The sequence below is a fragment of the Phyllobates terribilis genome, unplaced genomic scaffold, assembly GCF_046119375.1.
Source record: "Phyllobates terribilis strain yellow unplaced genomic scaffold, ASM4611937v1 Scaffold_7__3_contigs__length_470593459, whole genome shotgun sequence".
Taxonomy (NCBI): domain Eukaryota; kingdom Metazoa; phylum Chordata; class Amphibia; order Anura; family Dendrobatidae; genus Phyllobates; species Phyllobates terribilis.
Window position 1 is genome coordinate 29,888,415 of NW_027362767.1, and position 13,979 is coordinate 29,902,393.

The 13,979-nt window shown below is 50.5% G+C and overlaps 1 protein-coding gene across 6 annotated transcripts in view; it reads right to left on the reverse strand.

The window, feature by feature from the left end:
- Positions 1–13,979, reverse strand: part of CLMN (calmin) — a 177,303-nt gene that overhangs the window by 37,735 nt on the left and 125,589 nt on the right. For all 6 annotated transcript variants that reach the window (XM_073638334.1, XM_073638336.1, XM_073638332.1 and 3 more), the window contains exon 2: positions 6,034–6,095. In XM_073638334.1, coding sequence (XP_073494435.1) covers positions 6,034–6,095 — 62 coding nt within the window. The remainder of the gene's footprint in view (positions 1–6,033; positions 6,096–13,979) is intronic.

The window sequence follows — 13,979 nt, forward strand, 5'->3', positions numbered from 1 at the left end:
CACCAGCCTGGACAATCCTCTGCGAGCTCAACAGCCTGGACAATCCTCTGTGTGCTCACCAGCCTGGACAATCCTCTGTGAGCTCACCAGCCTGGACAATCCTCTGTGAGCTCAACAGCCTGGACAATCCTCTGTGTGCTCACCAGCCTGGACAATCCTCTGTGAGCTCACCAGCCTGGACAATCCTCTGTGAGCTCACCAGCCTGGACAATCCTCTGTGAGCTCACCAGCCTGGACAATCCTCTGTGAGCTCACCAGCCTGGACTATCCTCTGTGAGCTCACCAGCCTGGACTATCCTCTGTGAGCTCACCAGCCTGGACAACCCTCTGTGAGCTCACCAGCCTGGACAATCCTCTGCGAGCTCACCAGCCTGGACAAACCTCTGCGAGCTCACCAGCCTCGACAACCCTCTGCGAGCTCACCAGCCTGGACAATCCTCTGTGAGCTCAACAGCCTGGACAATCCTCTGTGTGCTCACCAGCCTGGACAATCCTCTGTGAGCTCACCAGCCTGGACAATCCTCTGTGAGCTCAACAGCCTGGACAATCCTCTGTGTGCTCACCAGCCTGGACAATCCTCTGTGAGCTCACCAGCCTGGACAATCCTCTGTGAGCTCACCAGCCTGGACAATCCTCTGTGAGCTCACCAGCCTGGACAATCCTCTGTGAGCTCACCAGCCTGGACTATCCTCTGTGAGCTCACCAGCCTGGACTATCCTCTGTGAGCTCACCAGCCTGGACAACCCTCTGTGAGCTCACCAGCCTGGACAATCCTCTGCGAGCTCACCAGCCTGGACAATCCTCTGCGAGCTCACCAGCCTGGACAAACCTCTGCGAGCTCACCAGCCTCGACAACCCTCTGCGAGCTCACCAGCCTGGACAATCCTCTGTGAGCTCAACAGCCTGGACAATCCTCTGTGTGCTCACCAGCCTGGACAATCCTCTGTGAGCTCACCAGCCTGGACAATCCTCTGTGAGCTCAACAGCCTGGACAATCCTCTGTGTGCTCACCAGCCTGGACAATCCTCTGTGAGCTCACCAGCCTGGACAATCCTCTGTGAGCTCACCAGCCTGGACAATCCTCTGTGAGCTCACCAGCCTGGACAATCCTCTGTGAGCTCACCAGCCTGGACTATCCTCTGTGAGCTCACCAGCCTGGACTATCCTCTGTGAGCTCACCAGCCTGGACAATCCTCTGTGAGCTCAACAGAATAGACAATCCTCTGTGAGCTCACCAGAATAGACAATCCTCTGTGAGCTCACCAGAATAGACAATCCTCTGTGAGCTCACCAGCCTCGACAACCCTCTGTGAGCTCACCAGCCTGGACAACCCTCTGTGAGCTCACCAGCCTGGACAACCCTCTGTGAGCTCACCAGCCTGGACAATCCTCTGCGAGCTCACCAGCCTGGACAAACCTCTGCGAGCTCACCAGCCTCGACAACCCTCTGCGAGCTCACCAGCCTGGACAATCCTCTGTGAGCTCAACAGCCTGGACAATCCTCTGTGTGCTCACCAGCCTGGACAATCCTCTGTGAGCTCACCAGCCTGGACAATCCTCTGTGAGCTCAACAGCCTGGACAATCCTCTGTGTGCTCACCAGCCTGGACAATCCTCTGTGAGCTCACCAGCCTGGACAATCCTCTGTGAGCTCACCAGCCTGGACAATCCTCTGTGAGCTCACCAGCCTGGACAATCCTCTGTGAGCTCACCAGCCTGGACTATCCTCTGTGAGCTCACCAGCCTGGACTATCCTCTGTGAGCTCACCAGCCTGGACAACCCTCTGTGAGCTCACCAGCCTGGACAATCCTCTGCGAGCTCACCAGCCTGGACAAACCTCTGCGAGCTCACCAGCCTCGACAACCCTCTGCGAGCTCACCAGCCTGGACAATCCTCTGTGAGCTCAACAGCCTGGACAATCCTCTGTGTGCTCACCAGCCTGGACAATCCTCTGTGAGCTCACCAGCCTGGACAATCCTCTGTGAGCTCAACAGCCTGGACAATCCTCTGTGTGCTCACCAGCCTGGACAATCCTCTGTGAGCTCACCAGCCTGGACAATCCTCTGTGAGCTCACCAGCCTGGACAATCCTCTGTGAGCTCACCAGCCTGGACAATCCTCTGTGAGCTCACCAGCCTGGACTATCCTCTGTGAGCTCACCAGCCTGGACTATCCTCTGTGAGCTCACCAGCCTGGACAACCCTCTGTGAGCTCACCAGCCTGGACAATCCTCTGCGAGCTCACCAGCCTGGACAAACCTCTGCGAGCTCACCAGCCTCGACAACCCTCTGCGAGCTCACCAGCCTGGACAATCCTCTGTGAGCTCAACAGCCTGGACAATCCTCTGTGTGCTCACCAGCCTGGACAATCCTCTGTGAGCTCACCAGCCTGGACAATCCTCTGTGAGCTCAACAGCCTGGACAATCCTCTGTGTGCTCACCAGCCTGGACAATCCTCTGTGAGCTCACCAGCCTGGACAATCCTCTGTGAGCTCACCAGCCTGGACAATCCTCTGTGAGCTCACCAGCCTGGACAATCCTCTGTGAGCTCACCAGCCTGGACTATCCTCTGTGAGCTCACCAGCCTGGACTATCCTCTGTGAGCTCACCAGCCTGGACAATCCTCTGTGAGCTCAACAGAATAGACAATCCTCTGTGAGCTCACCAGAATAGACAATCCTCTGTGAGCTCACCAGAATAGACAATCCTCTGTGAGCTCACCAGAATAGACAATCCTCTGCGAGCTCAACAGCCTCGACAATCCTCTGCGAGCTCAACAGCCTCGACAATCCTCTGCGAGCTCACCAGCCTCGACAATCCTCTGCGAGCTCACCAGCCTCGACAATCCTCTGCGAGCTCACCAGCCTCGACAATCCTCTGCGAGCTCACCAGCCTCGACAATCCTCTGTGAGCTCACCAGCCTCGACAATCCTCTGTGAGCTCACCAGCCTCGACAATCCTCTGTGAGCTCACCAGCCTCGACAATCCTCTGTGAGCTCACCAGCCTCGACAATCCTCTGTGAGCTCACCAGCCTCGACAATCCTCTGTGAGCTCACCAGCCTCGACAATCCTCTGTGAGCTCACCAGCCTCGACAATCCTCTGTGAGCTCACCAGCCTCGACAATCCTCTGTGAGCTCACCAGCCTCGACAATCCTCTGTGAGCTCACCAGCCTCGACAATCCTCTGTGAGTTCACCAGCCTCGACAATCCTCTGTGAGTTCACCAGCCTCGACAACTCTCTGTGAGCTCACCAGCCTCGACAACCCTCTGTGAGCTCACCAGCCTGGACAACCCTCTGTGAGCTCACCAGCCTGGACAACCCTCTGTGAGCTCACCAGCCTGGACAATCCTCTGCGAGCTCACCAGCCTGGACAATCCTCTGCGAGCTCACCAGCCTCGACAAACCTCTGCGAGCTCACCAGCCTCGACAACCCTCTGCGAGCTCACCAGCCTCGACAACCCTCTGCGAGCTCACTAGCCTGGACAACCCTCTGTGAGCTCACCAGCCTGGACAATCCTCTGTGAGCTCACCAGCCTGGACAAACCTCTGTGAGCTCACCAGCCTGGACAAACCTCTGTGAGCTCACCAGCCTGGACAAACCTCTGCGAGCTCAACAGCCTGGACAATCCTCTGCGAGCTCACCAGCCTGGACAATCCTCTGCGAGCTCACCAGCCTGGACAATCCTCTGCGAGCTCACCAGCCTGGACAATCCTCTGCGAGCTCACCAGCCTGGACAATCCTCTGTGAGCTCACCAGCCTGGACAATCCTCTGTGAGCTCACCAGCCTGGACAATCCTCTGTGAGCTCACCAGCCTGGACAATCCTCTGTGAGCTCACCAGCCTGGACAACCCTCTGTGAGCTCACCAGCCTGGACAACCCTCTGTGAGCTCACCAGCCTGGACAACCCTCTGTGAGCTCACCAGCCTGGACAACCCTCTGTGAGCTCAACAGCCTGGACAATCCTCTGTGAGCTCACCAGCCTGGACAACCCTCTGCGAGCTCAACAGCCTGGACAATCCTCTGTGAGCTCACCAGCCTGGACAATCCTCTGCGAGCTCACCAGCCTGGACAATCCTCTGCGAGCTCACCAGCCTGGACAATCCTCTGCGAGCTCACCAGCCTGGACAATCCTCTGCGAGCTCACCAGCCTGGACAATCCTCTGCGAGCTCACCAGCCTGGACAATCCTCTGCGAGCTCACCAGCCTGGACAATCCTCTGCGAGCTCACCAGCCTGGACAATCCTCTGTGAGCTCACCAGCCTGGACAATCCTCTGCGAGCTCAACAGCCTGGACAAACCTCTGTGAGCTCAACAGCCTGGACAATCCTCTGTGAGCTCACCAGCCTGGTCCATGTTACAGTAAGGCAGTATAAAATCAAAGACCTGCACAGTAAACGCCCCATGTACATGTATTACACTCCTTTTATCCAATCAGCCATATTCAAGGGGTTTTAGCACCTGAATAGACAGGAAATAACTGATATTCACTGACAGCAAGCATAGATATTGAAAATAAGGAGGACTCAGCCTGTGGCTTCAGCGCTGAGAGTCGCAGCTTTGCAACAGCCGAAGAGCCACAACTTCCAGAGCGGTGGATGAGAGCACTGCGGGCAAACAGAAAGAAAGCTTTCCATTCACTGACAACAAGCAAAGATTTCAAAAACGGCGAGGAATGAAATACAGAGCAAATTCCAGCCCTCGTGGGTATTCAGCTGCTGCGAAACTACAATTCCCAGCCCAATGGCTGCAGGACATGCTGAGAGTTGTAGTATCTGGACACCATGGAATAGGAGAACTTCTGGTCAATTTGATAAACTAGGTTTCCATTCACTGTCAGCAAGAAGAAATGGTGAAGATGGTAAGGAATGAAGCAGAGTAAAATACAATCCTTGTGGGTTTCCAGCTGTTGTGAAACTACAACTCCCATCTCTTTGGCTGCCTCAACATGCTGAGAGTTGTAGTATCTCAACGGGTGGAGACCATTGATGAATGCCTTATTGGTGAAGAGACAGAAATATTTGCAGCAAGCAGAGGAAATAGGGAGGAAATGATGCGGAGAGTAAGATCTAAGTCCAAGGCTGACATCCTGCAGTGGTCGGGGCATGCTGGGAGTTGTAGTTCCCACAGCTGGAGACTCGCAGGTAGCACTGGAGAGGTCCTGGGCCCGGCACTGCTGCAGCTGCTGCGTGTCTTCCTGCGCAGCTCCCGGAACGTTATTAACCCCTTCACCCCGTCCCGCCGGGGCTCTAAGCGAACGCTCAATGATTCTTTATGTTCCATTTTATCGCCGCGGCCAAAAGAAGCAAAGGAGCATTTGGCTCGGGCCGATCCCCGGTGTGGAAGTTCCAATAAATGATTTCACTTGACAACTGAAGGGTAGCAGAGGTGGCGGGGGAGGGGTGACGGCTGTGCAATGGGGTGGGGGGGGGGGTAAAAGAAAAAAGTTTAACTTTTTTTTTTTGGTATCCAAACAAAACAAGTCCTATGCCGGGAATGAGACGTCACGGGAGCGGAGCCGAGCGCTCGCCATGATCTCATTATCATCATCCGCTCATTAATGGCTTTTACAGAAGCCAAATACTTCATAAAAGCCCTGACAGCCGTCAGCAACAGGTAGACGCCGCGCAGACCTGCACAATCCGCCAAGCAAAGTCTACCTTTATGCACTGAAACAGCGCCCCTGGTGGGTGAAGATCATAATGTCTTCTGCTCCAGTCACATCTAAAGCTGCATTCCAAATTCTCAGAAGCTGCTTTGTAATACAATCTGCTGCAGAGGTCTGCTGCTATTTGCATCCTTGTAGTGTTCATAGCTGACGCCAACACTACATCTCCCAGAATGCAAGGCGGCAGGACAATCTGTGCACAGACACTGCACCAGCAGGGGATGCAGAGGACAGATGCAACATTGGAAGATCCAATGCAAAATGTGACAGGACCCACCGGCCAGGTGCCACTTATTATACTGCAGTCTTCCTTTGTGGCAGCGGTAGTTTGGGCCCCTGAAGCGCAGGGCCCGGGGGCTTCTTACCTTCTCCAGGTGCAGGTTCATCCATCGGGTGAACGTTCTCTTCTGCACATTCTCTCGTTCCACTGGTGATAAAACACAAGACATGACGGACATTAGTTGTTGTCTCCGGATCACCCAGCTTTCCCAGGAGCAGATATATGACTCAATGGCTTCTATTCCCGCTGAGGTTGCAGCCAGGGGCGGAACTACAATAGGTATCGCACCCGGGCCCTGGTGTCTAGGGGGCCCAAAAAGTCTCTTTGGCCTATATGAAAAGACTAAAAGTATTAAATATTTGCAATAATTGGGGGCCCTGTTGGAACTTTTGCATTGGGGGCCCATGAGCTTCAAGTTACACCACTGGCTGCAGCACATCGCAGCAGAGGGGTAATGCTCTGCAGTGCCCGGGGCTCTGCTCTCAGTCACACAGAGGTGATGAATACAGTTAAAAGCCGCGTCCCGGGACATCGGCAGCGTTCATTACACCATGATGTCACCGCCTCTGGTAAGTGCGGGTGTCGGCGGCACAGCTGGGGTCACACCGTCTCGCCGCCAGTGCGGAAAACCTCTTTCCTTCCTATAAATCACGACGTAGTCCAGGATGTAGATTCAGGTTCCACTGGGCACCGTAAACCGCACGCAGCCCCTCGCTGCACCCGCTCATCAGAACTTTACGGGGTATTTACAAATAAAGAGGATACAATGTAACAAGCGGGAAGCTGTGATGTATCGTGTCCCCAGACGGCGGGCGCGGCTCAGCGCGGGGCGTCTGCAGCTGAACTCACACGGACCACGGTCATCACAGCGCTAGATGCCACTTTCATCCGTCTGTCCGTTTTAACCATCCGTGTGCCGTTCTCTTTTTTTTCATATGGACCCATTCACTTGAACGGACGCGAATAAAAACGGAGGAGAGAAACGGGGCGTAAACTATGCGCTATCCGCAAAAAGAACGGGTACGTGAAACTCTGATATGGGAATGGGGCTTTCGTTTGGGATGCGAAGGGGCATTTTTGGCTTTGGCTATGAACGGTTCGTACGCAGCTGGGGCTATTATGGGGGCATTGTTGGCTCGGGAAATTAGTGGGACTACGAAGATGGGGGTATCTTTGGCCGGGGTATCATGGGGGCATTTGTGCCTGAGATACCATAAAAGGGGCAATTCTGAATGGGGCTTTTTTGAAGACATTTATGGCTGGGGGTTTCTATAGCTGGAGGGTCACTTTTATCTGGGGCAATAACTATGTCTGAGCTGATTAGGCTATGTGCGCATGGAGTTTTTTGGGTTTTGTTTTTTTTAGGAGGTTTCGAGCAGAATGAGGAGAAAACTCTCCAAATCCTCCTCCAAAACGTTAAACTTCTCAAAAATGTAAAGGTTGCGCTCAGTTTCTGCTCTGAAAATTCTGCATAAATACTCCATGTGCACAGAGCCTCAACAAGGATTGGTGATGAAGGGTTGTATGTGCACAGGGTTTATGTCTGGGGTATTCGGGTATGTGCACACTCAGTTTTTAGAGTGGAAACTGAGCAGAACCTCCAAGTTTTTGAGGATTTTGGAGTTTTTTGGGGAGGAATTGGAAAGTTTCCGCTCAGTTTCTGATCCAAAACCTCTTCAGAAAACTGTGTGCGCTCCCTAAGGCTTTGTGCACACTGTGTCTCATAGATGACGGAGCAGCTTTTGAGTTTTCCCAGGCGAAGCCGCTCCTGGTATTTGCCAGCGGTCGTTTTCCTGGGGCGGTTTTGCTGTACAACCTAAACATATACTATATATATATACATATTATATTATATGCACCCATAGTGTCAGTGTGGACGATGCCACAGTCACCAGGATGAACTCTTCATAGGAAAAGTTCTTCCAGGCATGAAGGAGTTAATCGCAGTGATGGCGCGTCCACTCCTGAAGTGGCGTCCTGAGGGATTTCCCACCGAGATTCTCAGGAGTTTCTGCACTTGACCTCGAGTTATGAGACGTCTCCAAGGAAATCAGGGCAACAGAAAGCTCCTAATGAAGAATCCGATAATGTGATTCCACCTCCAACCAAATTGGTTCACTGCCGAATCCAATACGGAAAATGGTGCCAGCGACACTGGGATATACGGAGCTTAAAGGGACATACATGTCTTATGTGAGAGCAGCCTTTGGGCATCGGGGTCAGAGGCGGCAGCTCCTCGCTGGCACTCACTGCCCCCCACTCTTACAACTTTCTATGGGAAACCCGAATTGAAAAAAGCTTTGTATTAGGAAATTAGAGCATTAATGGAGCTGTACAAGATTAGAGCTGTTGTGTTCCTGATACAGCGCCACTCCTGTCCTCAGGTTGTATCTGTTATTGCAGCTTAACTCTATTCACATCAATGAAGCTGAGCAGCAATACCAGACACGACCTGCAGACTGGAGTGGCGCTGTTTCTAAAAATGAAGGAGACGTATTTTTTTTTAACCTTGTACAACTCCTTCAAACTCATATTGCATAGTTCAAAAGAAGCACCGATCAGTCTGTAATTGTTTTTGCAAAACATTTCTTATATTTTTACTTTTGTCACAACTGTCAGAAACCAAAACTACACAAGTGGAAGATAAAGCTCTGGTTACATAATTACCAAATAACTATGGAGTGCAGTACCAACAACATCCACCAGGTGGCAGCACATTAATACCCCCATACCGTACAATAACACAATACAAGTCCCCAGAATCTGACTGAGCGCCGCTGCCCCCAGTGGTCACGGCTTAGTGCAACCTATTAGTTCAAGATGTGCATCCAGAAGAAGATAAAATCTCAAATCTGAGGCCAAGGGACAACTGAACAGCTGAATAGAGCGACATGTTTGACAAACAGCCCACCCATCTCAGCCTCCTGGACCCCACCACAATTATACATGATGCGCCCCCTGGGCCGTGGGGTACCCGGTGCCGGGCCGGTAGATGCTGGGGGTTGTAGTCACAGTGGCAGTGACCCGGTCCGTGACCCAGGGCGGTCAATCCAAGGGTAATTTATGTATAGGTTTTTATAATGTCCGACTACGCCACCTGTGAAGTGCGGCTAATGGAGGCCGCCGCTGCGGAACAGTCCTCTGAAGCTGGTGGTATAACTCCCCACAGGTAGAGTTAGCTTCAGGGCAGTGTGTGTGGATGATGGTGGTGATTGTTGTGCGGGGAGTCAGTAATGAACACGGAGTCCGTGGGATGCAGTCTCAGGTCCTTTACTCACAGTTGTTTTATTCCAAGTCATCACTGCAGATCACAACTTCCCCCGTCGTTCTGTGTTTACTCAGTAAGGGGTTCAGCCGACCCCCAGGTAACTCCGGAGTACTTAGCAGGACCCCCTTCTGTGTGTCCTTTCTCTGGCCTTCTCCCTGCACCTCACACCTAGTGACTCCAATCCAGTACCCTCGGGCCTTGGCGGGCGACGTAGGTTCCGTCCCCTGGGTCCTATGTGGCTACCTTCTTGGTGAGACTGGTGTGGACTTTTTGCTAACGGTACATAAAGTGCTGCAGCCTCCGGTTTCTAGTTGAGCCTTGCTGTTTCTCCACTAGTTGAGGGACCGGTTCCCCTTATCTGGCCTGACCCCTCTACCTCCTGGTAGCAGCGAGCGTACGGGTGGCTTTCTGCACGGCCAGTACCCCTAGGGTCCCTTCTCTTCTTGTTCCTGGAGCCTTTCCTGCTCCCTCTCCTTCCTCTCAGGCTCAAGCCTCCTGACTAGGCCCGCCTCTGGAGCAGAGCTCATACAGAGCCTCTGCTCCTGTCACTTCTCCTCCTCTGACTGAACTGAACCGACCTCTGATCCAAGATGGTGTCTCTATTTTATACAGCTTCCTTTCAAGTACTCCCAGGATCTACTTCCTCCACCCCATCCACTACATGGTTCCCCCTCTCTAGGTGGTTCCCCCCACTCCAGCCAGGGATCAGGGACTGTGCTCTCCCGTAGGAGCAATCTCGCCCTGCCCTCTGAAATGTGGTGTAGTGAATGCAGGTGTTAGGGTCCTGAGCTGTACTCCTTCCTTACCTGAGAGTGAGATACCACACCTCTGGGTGAGATGCAATAACTCTGTGGCGACCGAACCGAACCCTCAGGGGTGCCACATACACATGTACTGGAAAACATTGCAGCGCCACGACTGACTGTCACATCACTGCACACGACACCCCCCAATGTGACAGAACCCTCAGCACCTTTCCTACAGGGGTATATTCCCCACAATAGTCCCCTATGTAGAGTTCTGCCCGTACTGCCTGCTCTACCACTGTGAGGGCGAGATACAGCAAGAGGGCGAGATACTGGAGTAGGTTCTGCCTGACTGCCAAGCTAAGACAAGGCTCTGCTGAGAGCATTTCTCAAATTTGCTTCAGACTCCTTTGTCCTCCTCCTCCAGACCCCTCTGTCCCCCTCCTCCAGACCCCTCTGTCCCCCTCCTCCAGACCCCTCTGTCCTCTTCCAGAAACCTGTCTCCTCCTCAAGACCCTTCTGCCCTCCTCCTCCAAACTCATCTGTCCTCATCCTTCAGACTCCCCTGTCTCTCTCCAGTCCCCTCCAGACTCCTCTGTCCCCCTCCAGACTTCTGGGTGTCCTCCGATTGAACCTCTTCCCCCTGACATCTCCCACTGGAGGAGGATCTAGAGACCCGTCCACATCAGATAATCTTCCAGTCCCATTGAAATCTGCACATTTGGGCGCTAGATCTCGGACTTTATGGCCGCTCAGAGCTCACCTGCTGGATCCCAAGTTTGTAAGCGGGAACTTAGGAAAACCTGCTGACTGTTTCCAATGGAAGCCGGTATAGAGCGGCCTGGGATGTAACTAGATTAGTAGAATTTGCTCCCTACAGACTTGTGGTGTATGGTCCGCAGCAGAGAGGGTCACTCTGCAATCACATGAATAGGAGATGTTGTGGGAGGACCCCCATGTTCTTTGGATCGGTGGAGGTCCCACAGACCGCACCCTTAGTAATTGCACTTTTCTGATATATTTAATGCTTCATTGTACAGTGCTGCGGAACATGTTAGCGCTATATAAATATAATTATTATTATTACTCCTCCATGTGACTACAGCAGGGTGTCAGGGCCGGGCCTGGGAGCGCCCTGCGCGATAAGCGTTGGGTGGTGTTTGCACCCACAATACCGGCCCATGTTGACACAAGACAACTCCTGACAAAGGAGCTTTCTTCTTCCACACAAAGAGACTGCAGTCGTCCTGATCACCTATGACTGCAGGCGCCCATGACCCGGCCCGCCTGGCGACAGCGGCACAGGAGCCGGGCAAGGGTGACTCCTTGTGGTGTGTGAATCTATAGGAATATGCAGAACATACACGGGGCCCTGAGGGAAGGGGGCCGGCACCGCCATAAAGGAGTCGTCTACTTCTAAATCAATGAAAACTTCTGCAACTTTCCAATAAACTTTGTGTTTGAGTTCTTCACCATTTTCAAGATCTCTGCTGGCTGCCAGGGAATTAGAATTTCATAAATCACAACTAAAAACCATTAAAGCCCTAAAGCTTTTCACAGCTGAGGGTTTGTTACAAGTTTCTCCAGTCTGGACAATGAGCCAAGCAGCGCAATCTGTTACATTGTATCAGTCTAGATAGAATTGGAGCAATCACTCTGCTTGAGATTCTGAGAAAGATGGGACATTTTTATTCCCAGAGACTAAATGATTTTCACTGCTGATGTTCTGCTACAGTTGTATGCACAGATCTTCTGGAAAAGCTGGCTGACAACCAATATGGAGGCAAATACAGCTCTCGCAGAAGTTGTCACCCAGCTTTCCAGGAGTCGAGAATGGCAAGTGTGTCCAGTCTATGGCAGAATTAATGTCTAGGACTTTAGGAACGACAATTTTTAGGGTAAGAAGTCAATAAAGTCGGCCATATTGGTTGTCACCCAACTTTCCCGGAAGCAGATAAGACTTTTTTTTTTTTTTTATTTCATTAAGGTGAAATCCTCATCTGGTACAATGGACCCGGCATCATCACCCGCAGCCAGTCCACCTGGCGGAGGAAATCTACGGGTATAGGGCGGAGCGCGGACCCCAAACTCCGGCATTACAGTAACATTAGAAACATGAACTTCCCACAAATGTGTTTCCATTTCATGGACGGAGAATTAGAAGCCAAGAGGGAATTTCAGGCCGTAATATTTTATGTCCCACACATTGCAAGGTACATGGCAGCGCCATACCGGACGGAGCTGCACTTGGAGAGGGCAGTAAAGTTTATGGCAAAGTATATCTCATAAAATCGGAAAAAAATACACAGACGACAAAGCTTTAAGTGCCCGCCGGTGCCCGGGATCCAGCAGACCACACAGGGTTATTATGCTTCTCATAAATGGCTCAGATGGAGAGTGATCGCCCGGCGCTGCCAACCATTCAGCGGGTGCAGCGGTGTTTATGATGGCGGAGCATATAGAGAGCGAAGCTGGAGCAAGATCAACTTTCATAATCCAGCACTACATAAAACGGGGCGATGCCCGCCATGAAATATTAATTACCTCCAACAGGGGCGGACGCAGACAGAAGGGGCCCCTGTGGAAGAACAGTGTATGGGGCCAAGAGGTCATCATGGCCCCCTGACCTCCCGGACCCCTGTATGACCACACAAGAAACACCAATGGCGTCTCCAGCCCTGATCTCCATACAAACCCCGGCCTCCTCCATCAAGGATTCACAAACGGGAGAATCTGCTGGAAAAATCCCACTACACACATCACAGAACTGCAGGAGGAAAACCCAGCGATACCAAGGGGCAACAAAAGGGCACAATAATTGCAGTTATATGCCTGTACATAGGGGTAGTATTATAGTAGTTATATTCTTGTATATAGGAGCAGTATTATAGTAGTTATATTCTTGTATATAGGAGCAGTATTATAGTAGTTATATTCCTGTACTTAGGGGCAGTATTATAGTAGTTATATTCTTGTACATAGGGTGCAGTATTATAGTAATTATATTCTTGTACATAGTGGCAGTATTATAGTAGTTATATTCTTGTACTTAGGGGCAGTATTATAGTAGTTATATTCTTGTACATAGGAACAGTATTATAGTAGTTATATTCTTGTATAAAGGGGCAGTATTATAGTAGTTATATTCTTGCACATAGGGACAGTATTATAGTAGTTATATTCTTGTACATAGGAGCAGTATTATAGTAGTTATAATATTGTACATAGGGAGCAGTATTATAGTAGTTATATTCTTGTATATAGGGGCAGTATTATAGTAGTTATATTCTTGTACATAGGAGCAGTATTATAGTAGTTATATTCTTGTATATAGGAGCAGTATTATAGTAGTTATATTCTTATACATAGGAGCAGTATTATAGTAGTTATATTCCTGTACATAGGGACAGTATTATAGTAGTTATAATCTTGTACATAGGGAGTAGTATTATAGTAGTTATATTCTTGCACATAAGGAGCAGTATTATAGTAGTTATATTCTTGTACATAGGGGCAGTATTATAGTAGTTATATTCTTGTACATAGGGGCAGTATTATAGTAGTTATATTCTTGTACATAGGAGCAGTATTATAGTAGTTATATTCTTGTACATAGGGGCAGTATTATAGTAGTTATATTCTTGTATATAGGAGCAATATTATAGTAGTTATATTCTTGTAAATAGGGACAGTATTATAGTAGTTATATTCTTGTATATAGGGGCAGTATTATAGTAGTTATATTCTTGTACATAGGGGGCAGTATTATAGTAGTTATATTCTTGTACATAGGGGGCAGTATTATAGTAGTTATATTCTTGTACATAGGGGGCAGTATTATACTAGTTATATTCTTGTACATAGGAGCAGTATTATAGTAGTTATATTCCTGTACTTAGGGGCAGTATTATACTAGTTATATTCTTGTACATAGGAGGCAGTATTATAGTAGTTATATTCTTGTATATAGGGGCAGTATTATAGTAGTTATATTCTTGTATATAGGGGCAGTATTAT